At 45.6% G+C, this 18,497-nt stretch overlaps 2 protein-coding genes across 2 annotated transcripts in view; one reads left to right on the forward strand and one right to left on the reverse strand.

The window, feature by feature from the left end:
* The window catches only part of Aco1 (aconitase 1), a 46,059-nt gene extending 43,078 nt beyond the window's left edge, over positions 1-2,981 (forward strand). Inside the window, 2 exon segments of the mRNA XM_050145446.1 lie at positions 1,007-1,192; positions 2,192-2,981. Of these exon segments, the coding sequence (XP_050001403.1) occupies positions 1,007-1,192; positions 2,192-2,305 (300 nt within the window). The 3' untranslated portion in view covers positions 2,306-2,981.
* A 4,448-nt stretch (positions 2,982-7,429) lies between these two features.
* Positions 7,430-18,497, reverse strand: part of Rigi (RNA sensor RIG-I) — a 34,232-nt gene continuing 23,164 nt past the window's right edge. The window contains exons 13-18 of the mRNA XM_050145445.1: positions 16,872-17,020; positions 15,056-15,146; positions 14,660-14,830; positions 13,495-13,646; positions 10,356-10,499; positions 7,430-7,893 (exon numbers count right to left, since the gene is read on the reverse strand). Coding sequence (XP_050001402.1) covers positions 7,597-7,893; positions 10,356-10,499; positions 13,495-13,646; positions 14,660-14,830; positions 15,056-15,146; positions 16,872-17,020 — 1,004 coding nt within the window. The 3' untranslated portion in view covers positions 7,430-7,596. The remainder of the gene's footprint in view (positions 7,894-10,355; positions 10,500-13,494; positions 13,647-14,659; positions 14,831-15,055; positions 15,147-16,871; positions 17,021-18,497) is intronic.

Below are 18,497 nucleotides of genomic sequence, written 5' to 3' on the forward strand. Positions count from 1 at the left end.
TTCACCAGGCAAAGGAGGTGCACATTTTATGTCCCTAAAATCCATTCTGCCAGTGTTTCTTGACTTTGGAACATTTGGGGACATTTTCAGTGTTATACTTGGAAAGTCCACTTCAAAGGCCTGGACACTGAGATTTTAAAAATCTCCCTGGTGATTCTAACATGCAGCGGTTCAAAACCTGCTGCTTTACAACCAGGTTCTTGAAACTCCGATGACCCCCCCTTTCTCTCTCTCTCTCTCTCTCTCTCTCTCTCTCTCTCTCTCTCTCACACACACACACACACACACACACACACACACACACACACACTCCTACACCTCACACCCCTGCAAGGTTCTGGTGCAGCAGCTCTGAGTTGGTATCTAAGAATTTATACCTAGAAGGAAAGCCTAGCTATCCAGTTCTGTGCTGTATTGGTTACTGTTGTATATTGCCAATTACACCCTAACAACAAAGGTTTTTCAATGGAAGCTGCATAGCAACACTGTTCGGCACAGTTCGGTCCTGGAACAGGAAGCGTGAAAGGCGTGCACACCGATCATTTGCTTGGGAGTCCATTCTCTCTTGATTAGACCCTTGGAATCTGCTGATGTGTGCCCACAGTAAAAGAAAACCCAAGGGAAAGGAAGTGATTTTTTTTATATTGTGATATGCATTGCAGATAAAATTAGCGGAGGGCTTTTGTTTCTCAAAGTGCTGTGTGGTCCAACAGCATGGGTTCAAATACTACATCAAACACTACATAAAAACCCCCTTAATAAGAGTAGTGAGTAATAGCATCTGCTGCTTTCAGAGTTGGTGGAGGGCAGGAAAGAATTCCTGATTGCTGTATATTGTAGACAAGCAGATAAGACTCACTACTGAGTTATTTGTAACTAGAAGGTAGCACTTTCAATGATCAACTAGCAGGTACTCAGAATCTAGCTGTGAGAATCTCTGAAGAATTTGTGTATCTCCTAAAGAAGAACTTGGAGCTGTGTCCAAACTTCTCTCTTGGCTCACCAGGGAATCAAAGCTGTGCTGGCAGAGAGCTACGAGCGCATTCACCGCAGCAACCTGGTCGGGATGGGGGTGATCCCCCTTGAGTATCTGCCCGGCGAGACTGCAGACTAGCTGGGACTCACGGGTCGGGAACGGTACACTATCGACATTCCTGAAACCCTTAAACCGCGCATGAAGGTTCAGATAAAGGTGAGCAGAGGTCTGCAGGCGGGACCTGAAGCCAGGGCCTGCTGATTGTCATCAGCTGTGAGGAAGAGACGAGTGGAGGGAGGGGCGTTCATGAAAATATGATCAACAGATCCTGTATGCACTCCTCCATGAGCATCATTGGAGGCTCCAGGCTTTAATTAGCCCCGTGGTTGTGGTTTAGTTGAGAAATGTCCCCATAGCCTCTGGCATTTGAACTCTTGGTAACCAGTGACGGTGCTGTCTGGGCCGCCTGTGGCCTTGTGGGTGAAGCGTGTTACCGTGTTACCATGTTACCAGGGGCAGAGCTTGAGAGCTCAGAGTCTCACAATTACGGTTCCCTCTCTCAGGTAGGACCTGAGCACTCAGCTTCCTGCTCCAGCAGCCTTGCCTGCCCCTTGCTGCCAAGCCCCCGCACCATGATGTCTTAAACATCTGGAACCACAAGCCGAGTTAAACTCCTCTAAGTTGCTTTGTTCACGGCCTTTTGGCAACAGGAAGTAGCTAACATAGAGGCGGTGACACATCTTTAGAGGAGGCAAGAATAAAGTGCCCAGCGCCAGAGTCCCAAGGGGACTTAGAGCTACAGAGGCAGCTGCTGAAGTCACCGGATGACCCCAGGCAGCAGCTGGAGCAGCTGCCCAAGGAACAACCTCAGTGAGACCCCTGCTGCCCAGAAAAGACTTAGGAGAAAGCATCATCTGTGTCCTGGGAGGCTACTTTGTTCCCACATGCCTCTCACCTCCATTGTTAATTCTGCATTAGTCATGCAGTCCTCAACCTTCGGTGGGCACATCGATCCCCAGGGCTCTTGTTGAAATGCGCACGCTAACCCAGGAGGTCTGGCTGAGTGCAGAGACTGCGGGTTCCACAGGCGGCTACTAGCCCTGCTGCCTTTTGGGCTGCACCTCAGCTGAAGCTAGCGGGCAGTTTAGTGGAATTTCCCCTCAGGCGGACGTCTCGGCCCCTCCTTCAGCTCACCCTGCCCCTTTGCCTTTGCAGCTGGACACTGGGAAGACCTTCCAGGCTGTGATGAGGTTCGACACTGACGTGGAGCTCACTTACTTCCGCAACGGAGGCATCCTGAACTACATGATCCGCAAGATGGCCCAGTAGGAGCTGGCCTCCCAGCAGACCTGCCCCGTGGGTGGGTGCCGGAGCCAGCGAGGTGCCAGGCCCCAGCAGCTGAGGCCTGGTAAAGCAGCCACCTCTACCTCTAGTGAGGGGGCTGCCAAGATGGGCAAGTGGGCACTGCCACGGCTGGAGGCACCGGGCCAGGACTTTCTACGTTCTTGATTTGTTCATCTTTTTATCCTTTTCTATAATGGAAATCTAGAATCATGGGAAGGTCAGTAGAACCAGAAAGAGAACTAGCTTGTCTCTAAGTTACTGATCACCGGACACTGATTTTTTTCACTCTGACTAATCGTCAACTGAACACTAGCCAGTATTCTCAGAAGTATCTGCTAGCCTTTTTACTGTCCTTCTCTGCTCAGTGAACCTTTCCTCAGAGAGCCCGTTCCTCTAAACTTTACACCAGTGTTGACTGACATAGATAAGAACTTCTTCACACTTCAGATCATAGCAGTGATGTCTTCCCCTCCTTCTAGGTGAGCAGAACCCTGGTGGGTAGGTCAGCCATCAAAGGGGTTTATGTACCTTTCAATCAATGTGAGAAATCGTCTTGACCATTTTCAACATTTGTTGAGAGAGGGGCCTTTGTCTGAAAGTAACTGGGGAGAGAGACAGGATTTCTAATTTGAATAAGATTAAATATATTTTCATGAAAATCTGTCGGCTTTGGAATTGAATTCTGTTGGAAATGTGACACAGTGCTGTGACCCGGAGAGCCATGTGAGCCCTGAAAGGCCTTCATATCTGCTCCTTCCACCACTGTATCTGGACCACAGACACCGAGGGACTGTCAAGGAGCCAGTGTGTGAGCTGCCTGCCGAGAGCAATGGGAAAGAAGAAGGGTCCTTCTTCCTTGGTTGCAGCAGCAGCAAGGAGCAAACCATGGCCTCTTGGTGTCCTAAAATCTGTTCACTCATTTTCACAGCGGGGATTATTTCGTGGTGTGCCTTGTTCTGACTATGAATCATCCATCCCCATCCCGTTCGAGAAAGTGGGAGCTTGCACATGCGTGCGCACGCACATGTGCACACCCACACCTTCTCTCTGGAAGCTGGCTTCCTGCTGTTTGCTTGGCTCTCACAGTGTGAGCCTGGTTTCTTTGGGTCTGAATGAGAACTAGAGCTGAGCCTGTTACTATGCTATGCATGGTCTGACCCCTGAGCCTTGATTCCAGACTAGCCAGTGCCTCTGTTGTGGATTAAAATTTCCACTGGGGAGGCTGGGCAGTGGTGGCGCACGCCTTTAATCCCTTAATCCCAGCACTCAGGAGGCAGAGGCAGACGGATCTCTGTGAGTTCAAGGCCAGCCTGGTCTACAAGAGCTAGTTCCAGGACAGGCTCCAAAGCTACAGGGAAACCCTGTCTCGAAAAAACAAAAAAAAAACAACAACAACAAAAAAAAATTCCACTGGGGGAGGGGTCGCCTTGTGTCTCTGTGGCAGTTTGAATGCAATTGGCCCCCATAATCTCAGAGGGAGTGGCACTATTAGGAGGCGTGGCCTTATTGGAGGAGGAAATCTATCACTGTGGGTGTAGCGTGAATTCTAATTGCTTTTAATAATAAAAACCTGAGTCAGATACTGGGGGTGAAGACTGAAAGATCAGAGAAGTAAAGCAGCCAGCCCCTAGTTCTTACCTCTACAAAATCCTTAGACCCAAGGGAGCAAGATCCTGTCTCTATGGATCCTCAGACTGAATGCCATGAGCTCCTGTCTCCACCTCCCTAGTGCTGGGATTAAAGGTGTGAGCCACCACCAGCTGAGTTACTGTAATGTGAGAATACACCTTGGCCCAGCTTCCTCAGGATGGTATCAGTGTCTGGGTTACTCTTCTGCTCCTGTAGGAATACACCCTGACAAAAGCAATGTACAGGAAAAGGGCTCATGGTAGAGAAGACTTGGCCGCAGGAGGCAGAGTGAACAGGAAGCGGAACCAGCTCTAAAAGTCTCTGGATCTATCCCCAGTGACTTACTTCCTCTGGAGAGGCTCCACCGCTTCCTGTTCCACAACCTTCCCAACAGCGCCACCCTCTGGAGACCGCGTTCAAACTGGGTGCCTTCAGAGCACAGTTGACACAGTGTGGGGCACTGGGTTGTACAGCCCAAGGGTTGTAAGGAGCAGCCCAGCCCTGCTTGTGAAAACGGTAACTGTGGTCCCACTGGCTGCTTTAGGAAGCTGTTAAATGTCATCACCACAGATGAGACTTAGCACTCAGCTGATTTCTGTTCTCAGTCAAATTGCCGTAAACAAAGGTAATCAAAGCTGGTATTTTTATTAGGGGTTTTCAAAGTTTGCACCCAGCAAGCCTGTGCGTGCCTATTAAATACAGATTTGTAAAGTGAATGGTAGTTATATTTACGGTGCATTAAAACTGTTTACTGACGTGATCCAGAAGTCGATAGTGCACTTTGATCTCACCTGGCTGGCTGGTATCCTGGCCATAAATCTATCCCTGAGTTTCCACAGGACGCGAATTAACAGTGTCCAGTGATCAGAAGAAGTGTTTCCAGAACCACTGCTTTAACTGGATGTGAGTGTGCCAGCAGCAATACAATGATCGCCTGTGCTGTAAATACCAGGCAAGGCCTCCCTGGCTGCGCAGTGCACGCCCCAGAGGCCCTCGCAGCACTGAACCAAAGGACTTGCTCACAGAAACAGCGCCGTCTGGTTAGCCTGGCATTTGAAACCTAGTTAACGCTGAGTCTGTCTTAAGTACAGGAGTCAGGATTTATCAGCCTTATTGCACAATGAGGCCTCTGAAGACTCCATTTCAGGGTGAAAACGCCGCAGGATCAGCACTGACCACAAGATAACAAGGTCCGTGATTGTAGAACAAGCTGTATCTGAACTTCAAAAAGGACACATGCTGGCAACCGCTAGGACTCTAGTGGGGACCGGTCCTGGGTTCATGGGAGAGCCCAGATGCAGCCCGCCATTAGGAAGTCCAAAGATCAGCATACTGGCATTTCTCAGACCCTGCCTGATTTACTCATCCCAGGTTATATCTGGCAGTGGCTTAACTCCGTGTACAACTCAAATTCTCAGCTCAGTTTCAGCTTTAGTCTGCTTTTTCTCATTGGCAAAGAAAGGGCTATTCCACTTCAAATAACTCATCATTGGCAGGGGCTGGAGAGAGCCGGCTCAGCAGTTAGGAGCACTGGCTGCTCTCGCAGAGGTCCTGAGTTCAAGTCTTAGCACCCACATGGCAGCACACAGCCATCTATAACTGCAGATTGAGGGGTCCAATGCCCTCTTCTAATGGGCATGCAGACATGCAGACATGCAGACAGAACATCCATATACACAAATATATAAATGGTTTTTAATTCATTGAATCACTAATATTTAAGGGGTTCTTTTCAAATAGTTTCCGGTAGAGCTCCCATACATGCTACAGAGTTCTGAACGGTAGCAGCAAAGAGAGACATCATCACATGTTAAACATGAAGGATGAAAGTCAGCACTCAGAAAATTTGTTTAACCCACGTTATAGCATCGTAAGAATTTTACCAGTAACCATTATCAATAACTACTATGTAGATCATCCTTTTTTCATATAGTCTATCAATTAAAAGCCTAAATCCCTGCAGTTTGTTTTTTTTTTCAAAAAAAAAATAAAATTATGTTGCTGGTTAATTGCCCTGGACATCAGAACAAGTGGGAAGCGGGGTGCTATCCCATGTCATTCTGTTGACCTCCAGGGTTGATTTGGGGGGCACACTGTGCACTAGGTAGTCTGGGGATAGTATTCAAATATATAAATGTCATGTGAAAGAGTTATATGGTCACATGATCTCGGCTGTTTTGTTCAGGCCATTGAGGGGGCTAATGAATTACAAATAGCTTTTGCAAAGGTGTTTACATCACTGCGCGGCCTCCAAATCAGTACAGTTCTGCCCTAAACTGAAGACAGCACCTTGCTGTGTGGGCAGCAACAACACTCAGGCACTTATCTCTTGATTTGAAGAACCCCATCCTAAGCTCTCTGATGCATTAGTAAACCTTGAGAAGAGATATAGGGATGCAATAATATATACTATACTATATATTATTATATATAATATTAAGTATTATATATTTAAGAAGACAGAGCAAACCTTCCGTCACAGCACTTGAAGGGCAAAACCAGGCAGATCTCTGAGATCAAGGCCAGCTTGGTCTACAGAGAGAGTTCCAGGAATCTTGTCTCAAAAAGCAAAAGAAGAGAAAAAAAAGCATTAACTAGAAATAGCCCAAGTGTTAAGTAAGCATTAGACTTTATTGAAAATAGCTAGAGCCCGGTATGATTACATAAACCTTTAATCCCAGCACTAGGGAGAAGAGGGGAACTGTGAATTCAAGGCCAGCCTGGTCCACACATCTAGTTTCTGGTCTACAGGGAGATCCTGTCTCAAGAGAAGAGGCAGGGAGAGGGGGCATGGTTTGAGATGTCTTGTCAAGGAGGGGAAACGGCCCCAGTTAGGACAGATCTTAGAGTAAGATGCATAGCAAAGGCGCAGAACAGAGGTACCTTCTCAGCTGTCTGCTATAGTGTTCTAAATTTTAAAGGTATACGTCACTTCAGTACGCACATGTGTGCCTATTGAATCTTGCAGTCAGAATGTGAGTGACAGCCAAAAGCAGGGAAAGAGTCCAATGCAAGAATCAGAAAGTACCCATTGGACTTGGCAGTCTGTCTGGTGGCCTTGAAAAGAACAAAGTCAGAATTCGGTAGATTGTTAAGGGCAAAGCCAGCTTGTGGCAGGCACTTCATCCATCATGGGCAGTTCTGAAAAGTATAAAAGGGAAGTTTTTAACACGCCCCCCCACCCCCACCCCACTGCCACATGCTATGAGTTACTGGTGACCAAAGTATTCAGTGCTGCAGATCATGCACATGTGTTCTGTGTGGACGAGAACTGCTTGGAACAAACATCAGGTTATCTGGCATTCCACACGGTGTAGGCTTGTGTAAGACAGGATTGGGTCATCATTGCTCCCTGGACTGCAAGGCTCAGGAGCCCCGAGGTCATTTGGGCATTTCTTTCTTTCTTTCTTTCTTTCTTTCTTTCTTTCTTTCTTTCTTTTTTTGTTTTTGTTTTTTTGTTTTTTTTGTGGGTTTTTTTTTTTTTTTTTTTTTTTTTTGAGACAGGGTTTCTCTGTAGCTTTGGAGCCTGTCCTGGAACTAGCTCTTGTAGACCAGGCTGGCCTCGAACTCACAAAGACCCACCTGCCTCTGCCTCCCGAGTGCTGGGATTAAGGGATAAAAGGCGTGCGCCACCACTGCCTGGCTTTTCATAAGGGCATTTCTGCAGGGTCAAACTGTATTCTTTCAAAATGAAAGTCCTTCCACTTTGCATGCCGCCTCTGAACTCCACTTGCGATATCTTCCACCACAAAACTTTCGATTTTTATGACGGGAATCTCGAACGTCTTATATTTCACATGGATCCCCCAGTCGTGGCAGCACTTCTGTATGGCACAGAATATCTTTGCTTTCTTTTCGAAACTGTCGTAGATCTTCGGCTTAGGGTGCGGCTTAGACACAAAGCGCTCCTTAAAGGCATTTCCAAGCACAGTGTAGTGCGATTTCTGTGAGGAAGAGATTGAACACAAAAGAATATTAGAAAGAGTTCAAGAACGGCTTAAAAACTGCTGAGTAGTCAAGGAGGAAGAGTGGGTGGAACCCTTTATTTTACAGATGGAAACAGAAGAGACTGTGGACAGAGTCTCCTGCAGGCCAGAGCAGGATCCACGTACTGGGCTTCGTGCGAGGTCAGGGGGAGGTGCAAGTGAGGAGGGTACAAGGTCACCGGAGGCGAGAAAGGCGTGCAAACGGAAGCACAGGGATGAACACCCAAGGGCCGGTGTGTGTGTGAAGAGGCCCGGGAGCTGGACTGTCCACTTAGAGTTGACTTAAGGGTGTACCCTGCAGAAACAAGGCAGACCCAGCATCCCATCCTCCAGGGAAATGGTGTCTAAAGGGTCCACTGTGAACAAGAAGGCATTGAAATTGGAGCTGAAGGGATATACATCTAAAGGATCAGATTCAGAAAACAGATGTCACTTATAATAAGTAATGTGCTTCTAGTCCAAATGGTTCAAACATCCCCTAGCTAGTCCAGCCACGCACCACCCTCCATTGGTTGCAAGAATTATACCAGCATTCATCCCTGGAGGTTTTGCCAACCTTTAATTAAAAGGTTGTTGTTTTTTTGTTTTGTTTTGTTGTTGTTGTTTTTCCGAGACAGGGTTTCTCTGTGTTGCTTTGGAGCCTGTCCTGGAACTAGCTCTTGTAGACCAGCCTGACCTTGAACTCACAGAGTTCCGCCTGCCTCTGCCTCCCAATTGCTGGGATTAAAGGCACGTGCTACCACTTCCACGGCATTTAATTAAAAGTTTTAAGGGGGCCAGACGCGGTGCTGCACGCCTTTAAGTTCCTGCACAGAGATAAGTGGTTCTCTATGATTTCAAGGCCAGCCTGAGTTTCAGAATAGCTAGGATTTTACGTAAAGAGACCCTGTCTCAAAAAAAAAAAAAAAAAAAAAAAAAAAAAAAAAAAAAAAAAAAAAAAAGGCTTTAAGGGGAAGAAAGTTGAAGGCTAATCTGCAAGTGTTACTTTTTTTTCCTTTTCATTTTTTAATACATGGGTTCTCTATGTAGCCCAGGCTATCCTGGAACTCACTCTCTCAAACTCAGAGGGCCACCCGCCTCTGCCTCCCAGATGCTGAGAAAACAGGCTGGTGTCCCCACCACTGCCCCCAGCTGTGCTGCATTTTTTAAATAAGGTGTTTGGTTCTCATTACAGAAATGTCCTGTGGAGCTGGGTATCAGTGTGTAAGCCTTCAATCCCAGCACTTGGGAGGCGGAGGCAGGTAGATCTCTGAGTTCCAGTTCACGCTACAGAGCAAGTTCCAGAACAGACCAGGCAACACAGCGAAACCCTGTCTTGAAAACCAGGGGGAAAAAAAGAAGTGTTCTCTGTCCCAAAAAAGAAGTTTAGAAAACAAAATAGGAAGAGTTTCTTAAACAGAATATAACATTTTTAGATACTTAGTCTTTATCCTCATTTCTTTTCTTGACGAAGATGGACCCCACGTTGCTGCTCATGGTGCATACAGCCTTAGGAAAGCATCTTTATAATTTTGTATTCTGTTTATTTCGTGACAGGTTTTCACTCTACTATGTGTGTTTCAAAATCTCAGCCTAATTGTTCCTTTGGTATCATTTCTGACATACGGTAAAGTTGCAGAAAGGGCTAGGAAGATTCCCAAATGCCTTTAACCAGTTCCACAGAAGCACACAGTTATATGCGTTCACACATTTCCTAAGCTAAGAAGCCAGCACCGGTGCCTTTCTTTTCATTACAGACTTTTATGCCCAAGCCTTTATTTGTCCCAGGAGCTGATCGAGGACACAACACTGCATCTAGCATAGCCTTCCTTCTCTACAGCTGCATGAAGAAACTATTTCTTTGGCGAAAGTGGTGGCGCATGCCTGTAGTACCTGCTCAGGGGAGGCTGAGACCCAGAAGAGTCACAAGTTGAAGCCAGCCTGGTCAATATCGTGAGACTGTCTTTCAAAGGGACTTTCTTATTTTTATCTAAGGGACACACAATTGTCCATATTCATGGTGTGCAGTGTGATCATCTGAGCATGGAATGACCAATCGGAGTAGTTAGCATTCCCTTCTGCCTGAACAATGTTCACCTCTTCATGTTATGAAGCTTTGAATTTCCTTCGTCTGATTGGTTTGGAATGAACGGGAAACAGTGCTTGCCCTTCCGTGTGGGAGAACCCTAACCCTTATCCATGTGGCCCAACTGCTGGGGCAGCTGTAATTAGACCTCCTCTCCTGACTAGCCTCCAGCACCTCTATTCCACTTCATGCTTCCATGATATCAGCTTTTCTGGCCCCCACACAAAAGCACAACTTTATTAATACAAGGACCGTGGACAACAGCCACAACAGAAGCCATAGTGTCCTAGCTACAAACGTCTCTCCAGGAGATGAGACGCTTTAACTGGTACCCGAGACTGCCAGGGCGGCTCACCTCCACCACTCGGATGTCAGCCGTGTAGCACGCAAAGGCCTTGCATTTCCCACACAGCAGTTTCTTATTTTCCTTATCAGGGGCCGGTTGTGGCTTGCGTTGACTATCTCTGATAAATTTTTCATCCAACTGTATGCGTTGAACCTACATGCCAAAGGAAAAGTCTCTTGAATGACCATAACTAGCACACGAAGGTCAATGCACACAGCCACAATACGCGCACACACACACACACACACACTCACTCAAATATAATTTCCATGAGCATACAATTCCTATTCGTACTGTTCAGTTTGTAAAAGTCAATCTCGTAATTCCTTCGGTTCTCTGAACTCTTTAGTCATCAGGGTTTAATCCATCCTCCATTACTCAATTACTTTCCTAAACACGCCCATCAAATAGTCACATGAGCCATGCTTTCGACTTTCTACAAAACCTTAGAAACCCTTCACAAATGACCCATCATAGACGTGCTTCAGGCATAACATAAGCCGAACGAATAGATGGAGAGGAGACAGAGTCCTCTGTCTGAGACCTCTCCTGGAGCACAGAACATATGGCTGAAGTCCAGCACAGTGGAATGCCGGCACAGGGCGGCTGGATTCTAACTCCGCATGTCGACTGGCCGAGTAGAGAAAGAATGGGGCATTATGACAAACCAAATGAAAGACTGTGAAGAGCGAGGGGAGGGCGGGCCGGCCAGAAACACCAGGGTCCTGGGAATGACATGATGGTGGGCTCCCTGGATTTTCTGTTCACCTGCTATGTGCAGACTTGAAGCCGAAGCAGCTGACATCAGGAATGCCCAGGGATAGAAACAGAAAGTCCCCCAGAAAAGCCTGCTGGCCCTCAGCAAAGGGCCAGAAAAGGGCAGCCTCGCAGACAAAATCTTTAGATTTTTAGAGCTTAAAGTTCAGACAATATAACTGCCTTGCTCTATGGGTAGAGAGGGCACTGGTGCCCAACCCCTCCGAACCTGTGCCAGCACAAAGGAGGAACTAAGATTTCTACTTTACAAAGCTAATTAGGCCCCAATTATCAGGATGGAGTCAGGGACTTCAGCCCCATTGACAGGAAGACCCTGTGAGGAGACAGAAACCCCCTCCACCCAGCAGTAGCGAGGGCATCCCTCCCCTTGCTCCTGTCAGTCACCTGCTTCCACCGGTGGAGACGAAGCAAGGACCCTACCTCCTCAACAGAGACGAGCCAGTAGCCAGCTAACACAGAAGACTAGGAAGGGTCAGAGTCTCAGGAACAGCAAATGAAAGCATCTAAGTTGCAAACATCTCTGCTCGTAACATGAAACAGAAGACCTCACACTGAATGAAAAAGGCACAGTCAATGATGCCAATGCTGAAATGGTAAGAATTACATGGGACAGAGTTGAACGGCCAGGATAAAAATGCTTCAGTGAACAATCATACACATTTGATTATGACGGCCAGGATAAAAATGCTTCAATGAACAATCATACACATTTGATTATGGAAACGTATGCAGGTTCATAACAACCCGGACTAAAAGCTCAACAGATGGACTGGACTAGAGGGAACCAAGGAGCAATCATGAACTAAAAATTAGAACCAACGCTGGAGAGATGGCTCAGCAGTTAATAACAAGGACTGGCTGCTCTCCAGAGGACCTGGGTCAGTTCCCAGCATCCACACAGCAGCTGATAACTCTCTGGAGCTTCAGTTCCAGGGGACCTGATGCCCTTTTCTGGCCTCATTGAGCACCAGGCACGAGTACTTGATGCACAGACTTACATGCTGACAACACACGCGCACACACTAACATTATATATATTTAATATATATTATGTAATATATATTTATTTAAAAAAACTAGAACAAATTACCCCAACCAAACCACACAAAGAAAACAGACTAAAAAACCGAAATAAATAAAAAAAAAAAAACCAGACTCTCTGGGACATGTATGACTACTGAAGAATTTTTTACATCTAACATCGAATGTCATTAGAGTCCAGAAATGAAGGGACGGGATCTGGAAAGTCAGAGAAATTATGGCTAAACAATTATGAAACATGGGGAGCAGTGGGATCTTAGATTCACAAAGCCAACCATGCCCCAAAGATGATCATTCCAAGGTACACATAATAAAACTTCTGGAAACACAAAATCTCAGCAGCAGGGGAAAAAAAATAAGAAAAAGAAAAAAGGAAAAAGAAAAACGAAGCTGCTATCTCTACAAAGGAAAAACAGTCTGAATGATGGAATGGCAGCAGGCAGTTCTCCGAAACCACACAAGCCAGAAGGAAGAGAAACAGTTATTTCTCAAATGCTAAAAGAATTAGCACTCTTGCCCATCAAGACCGCCTGGTGGGGAGCACCTTAGATATCCAGTTGTCTTTCATTCACTTACATGCCATGGCTTTTTAAAATCACACACTAAAATTCAACTAACATACTGGTCATCTCAAGTATCTTTGTTGTGCCCAGAGTCTGAACCCCAAAACCACCATTAGACCAGATCGGACGCAAAAGCAAAGAGGTTTTTTTTTTAATTATGAGTTAACTCGGGTCCTCTGTCCATCTGTCCGACACAGCGGGTGGAGTAGAGAGACACCGAGCTGCTGTGGGGCAGAGGTCTTCAAGTAGCACAGTAACAGTCTCAGGATTGGTGCACCTCCGGGCTGGTGGAACCTGTCCCGAGCTGGTTGGTCAGCTGCAGCTGTGGAAAGGATGCTATACCTGGAAGCCTTCTGGGGCCCGACGTACTGCAGTCCATCATTATCAACAAAGCACAGGCAGAGCCCACTAACTTCTGATTGGTTCCTTACCACATGGAGGATACCTGGCAGTTTCTTCCCAGTAATCAGGGCAAGGTCGGGCCAGTTTCGGGCGGGCGAGTTTGAGGGTTCAGTACATCCTGCTGAGTCAGGGGCCTCCATATTGCTGGGTCTTTTCTGCAGTCTGTCGTGGCTGCCAAAGCTTGGGGGGTGCAGTGCTGGTGAGGGGCTGGGCCCTTCATCTTAAATGTACTGTTGGTAATTGCTCCAAAGTCTAATGAGTTAAAGCTGCTACTACACACCACACACACACACTCAGCACCAACCCTGCTCATTTATTATTTCTAGTCAGATTCCAAGAGTAGCCCAGAAAAAAAAAAGACTTACCGTTTTCTCAAATTTCATTTCATCCCACGCCTGAAGCATTGAAATGGATTCATTCATTATTTTTTCCTTGAACATGTTCACCTTTTCTTTCTCGATGACTTCAGCATTGCTGGTCAGGAGGAAGCACTTGCTGTCTCTTGCTCTTCCCCTGCCTGTCAGAAAACATTTGGTTTGTACTTGTGACGTAAAACCCTGTTGTGATGTGGACACAGACATAGAAGTGTGAGAAGTATCCCTAGCATTCACTGTTGATTCACGGCACCCTGCTTTCTAGGGACTGAGGAACACACTCGAATGTGGGCTCCAGTCTGCATGGTAAACACACAGGTGAACCAGGATCCACCTGCAGCTCCTTTTCTGAGGATCTCCAGTGATGCAGTGTGATCACAGCCAAATTATCAGAAACACTGATTTCAAGATGATCTAGATGGGTCCTCAGCGATGCTCCCACGAGCACTCCCACCTGAACCCTCTTGCAATGCGGAGAGAGGTTTATAAGCCCTGGAATGCAGGGGAGACACTGGCAACGCTGTTGCAGAGACAGATGGAAAGGGTCACGGGCATCTGAATGAGAGGTTATTCTGGCTGAGAGAAATGGGTTATGTGCAACGGAGACGGAAAAGGACATAAAATGCGAAAAAGCAGGATGTGAGCAATTCGACATCGGTAGGCAGAGTCTGGTTGGCTGAACTGGATCATAAGCCCCGAGGAGATGGATGAAAAGGGAATGGGAATAGGGAGCGACACACAGAGACGTTATTCAGAAGGGCAAAGTGGGGCTGTTCTTGGGGAAGCAAGGGAAAGGAGGGAAGAGCCTGGTCCGGGTGAGACGAAAGGACTCTGCAGTAAGGGAGCTACTCACCACAACCATAAAAGGTCTACTTGCTGAGTGGCAAAGCCTCAGGCCGAGTGGCTATCATACTTTCATAAATATGCCGGTGAATGCTGGGCATCAGACACTACCATTGTGAAGTGTCGCAATGGAGCACTATGGGTAAAACTATAACCACCTAATCCTGACCAGAGAAGTCAACTTTTAGCCTAAAAGTACCCGAGTCGCGTGTGCCTTCAATCACACACGACAGCTCAGTAAAGAAGGACGGACAAGCACCCACATGCCAAACAAAGCGGGGGGCCGAGTGGGAATGACGTCAGCTGCCCTCACCTCTGGTTTGGATCATTTTGATGACGTTGCCCACATACTCGTACAAGATGACCAGGTTGCACTGAGCAATGTCAATGCCTTCGTCAGCCACCGAGGTAGCAATCAGGATGTTGTTATCCCCGCTGGCTCTGAACGTTTCCAGTGCACACTTCTGTGCCGGGAGGGTCATCCCTGCGTTGGATAAAGAGGTCATTGTACAACTCACTTGTGAAAGAGTTACACTCTTGGAAAACCAGCCACTAATTAGGAACCATTTAAAAGTGGAAAGTTATTTTTACCTTGAAAAAGAAACAAAAAAAAAAAAGCACACAGTCCATCAGATGTCACAAAATAATGAAACATGGTATACATTTTATATGCATACTATACTAAATCTACTTCACTATTCATAAATACCTGTTGCCTGGTTTGTTTTGCCACGTCCAGTCAATATACCAGGCTTTAGAAAGCTGAGTGCAGGATTTTCTTCAATCCATTTCTTTAAAGCCTGAAAGTGAGAAGCAATGACCGGTTGGATACTATTTATAAAGATTAAACCTTGAATTATTTCAATATTGTGTGTATATGCGTGTATATACAATATATGTATGTATATACACACAAAGTAATATGTATACATATATATACATATATATATCATAAAGCTGAACATGCAGACAGATTTCAGACTAAGTCCCAAACAACAATGAATTCTAGTGGTCTAGACCTCTGTGGTTCATTGTGGCTTAATTTGTGAGATGTNCCAGGCTGGCCTCAAACTCACAGAGATCCTCCTGCCTCTGCCTCTTGAGTGTTGAGATTAAAAGCGTGTACTACCACTGCCTGGCTAATGTGAAACATTTTAAAGTATGATTTCTCAATTGCATCACTAAAACTATCATCTAGGTGCAGCTCTAAGAAAACGTATGCAATGACCTCTCTACCAAAAATGACAAAACACTAATCAAACACAGCAAAGGGGACTGCGGAGATGGCTCAGGGGTTAAAAGCACTGACTGCTCTTCCAGAGGACCCGGGTTCAATTCCCAGCACCTATATGACAGCTCACAACTGTCGGCTCACTGCAGTTCCAGAGAATATCATGCCCCTTTCTGGTCTCTGTGGGTACTGCATGCAAAATACTGATACATGTGCAAGTAAAACAACCACGTGCATAAAAATAAAACAGACTAGAAATGTTCAGTGTTCAGAGACACTATGAAGATAGCTAAATCAGGCCATGGTGCACACCTTTAATCCCAGCACTCGGGAGGCAGAGGCAGGAGTGCCTCTGAGCTCGAAGCCTACTTGGTCTACAGAGCAAGTCCTAGAACAGCCAGAGATAGACAACACAGAGAAACCCTGTCTCAAAAAATAAAGAAAGACAGACAGACAGACAGACAGACAGACAGAAAGAAGGAAGGAAGGAAAGAAGGAAGAAAGAAAGACTAAAAAGCAGGCTGTAGGTCAGCAGAAAACACTTCAAATCTCCTGTCTCCCAGAGGACTTTCTTTGGTCATCCTACAAAAAGAATCTTAAGAAACTTAACAATAAGGTAGCAACCTATTGTTACCCAGAACTGGGGCTAAAACTCCTCACACATGCTAGATGAGTGCTCAACCACTGAGCTATAGCTCCAGCCCCAAACCCAGACTTTGACATTGGCTGTAAAATCTGAATAAGCATTTTAAAGATGATGTCAAGACAAACTTCTAAAGCATTTAAGATGCCCAAGCATATTAGTTACTAATCAAATGTAAATCAAAACCTACAGGATGGCTGGACATGAACATTTTAATGGGAAGGTCTTAAAAAGGATGAGTTTGGGGGCTGGAGAGATGGCTCAGTGGTTAAGAGCACTGGCTGCTCTTCCAGAGGTCCTGAGTTCAATTCCCAGCAACCACATGGTGGCTGACAACCATCTGTACTGAGATCTGGCGCCCTCCTCTGGCATGTGTGCATACATGGAGGCAGAATGTTGTATAAATAAAAAATAAATAAATCTTTAAAAAAAAAAGATGAGGTTTTTACTCTATAGTGCCAAGTCTTATGACTAGGGGTAAATAAAACAAGGAGGTTTTAGGCAAAGATAAACAATCAGAACATGCCCACACAGGTGTAGATACTTGATTAATTACAGGGTAGTGAGGAAAGGGTAACCTTGTCAATAAAGTAGACACACACACACACACACACACACACACACACACACACACGCACGCATGAGGCTTACATCCACAAGTGCTCTGGTTTTCACAAAAAGAATGGTTTTGGTCTCCGGCTTTAGGTGGTACTCTTCTTGTAAGATCAGGTAGAGGTCTCTGAGTTTAGGATTCTCGTTGCTGGGATCTTTGGAAACTTCTTCTAGTTCCTCCAGCTTTTCTGCAAATGGGGAGCATTTTGCAAAAGGCTTATGAATGTAGACGCTTTAGAACTGTGGCCTTCCACTTCTAATGGCTAACCTCTCCATTGTTAGCCAGAAATCTGAGAAGTAACCACTAACTTCAACTGGTGTACCCCTTTAGGAAAGGAGTTTAGCAATACAAAGCTCACACAATCTACAATCTACAGCTAGGGATTTGACTTGCAGTTCTGTTTAGAAAGCTGTGGAGAAGATTCCGAGGACGGTCACTGAGACTGTCAAAACTAAGAAAGAAATACAGAAAATAACCCAATCACTGAGTGACTGAGAAACTGCTCGGCAGGTCCTAGGCTACCCAGCTGGTGGAAATACAGGCTGCCGTTAAGAGGAAAACATGATGAACCTGCCGATGTGGAAAGATCAAAAGAGATATATATTTTTATTTGTTTTTTGTTTATTTGTTAGTTTGTTTTTTGAATCAGGGTTTCTTTATGCTGCCCTGTCGGTCCTGGAACTTGCTCTATAGACCAGACTTGCCTTGAACTCACAGAGATCCGCCTACCTCTGCCTCCCAAATGTTGGGATTAAAGAGGGCTTTCAAAAGGGTATTTTAAGTTAAAAACTGGAACACAGGATGTCTTATCGTTTAAAAAAATGTATGGTATACTGGGGTCAGATCAAACCGGATTATGATAGTCATTGTTAAGCTCTTAAAAATAACCTTAAAAATTCAATTCTATATCCTTGCAGCTCAATGACTTATACTAAAGACAAATACAACAAATAGCCCTGGTCCTTAATTTCATAATTCATTTTATCACACTCTACTATGAGTTAGCGCTTGAGTTATTGTATATGTATGTATCTGAAGTGTGTGTGTGTGCGCGTGTGGTGGGAATATTAGTGTGTGCTAATGTTCAGTTTTACACAAGTTCAATGAGACATTGGTGGTGGGAAACTGAGCATAGTAGAAGCCCTTACATTTGTAAATGAAGATAACACTTGCTTCATCCTTTGTTGGCAGTCCCGACTTTGTAAAACGCTAAGTGTATAATGCAGGTTAAATTTAGCTGTTACTTATGAGTCAAGTCAAAAGGCTTTATCTGGTTCAGAAGAGAAGCCACTCACTGCACTGAGAAGTCAGCGAGGCCCCAGCACGTCTCTGTTGTCTCACTAGCTGTTATTCCTACAGAAAACAGACCTGGCATCCATATCAGAACTACATCTGTTTGGGGATTGCAGTCTGTGGTTGGCTATGGATACAAGGGTCCTGCCAAGACCACCAAAAGCATCCCGTGGGCCACAAATGGCTAATTCTTCTTTACAATGAAGAATTTCGTGTTTGTCATTTGTAAGTTCTGTGCGACATTGTCCCCCATATCAGTAAAATTATAGTAAACATATGCAGTTCATGTATACACTTTCCCCCAGATAACTGACTTACGTTGATCAACACAGCACATCACTGGCAATACATATGTCTAGGAAATAATTTAA

The sequence above is a fragment of the Alexandromys fortis genome, unplaced genomic scaffold (genome assembly GCF_014885135.2).
Source record: "Alexandromys fortis isolate MF-2015 unplaced genomic scaffold, M_Fortis_MF-2015_v1.1 scaffold_2_26212498_36691700, whole genome shotgun sequence".
NCBI lineage: Eukaryota > Metazoa > Chordata > Mammalia > Rodentia > Cricetidae > Alexandromys > Alexandromys fortis.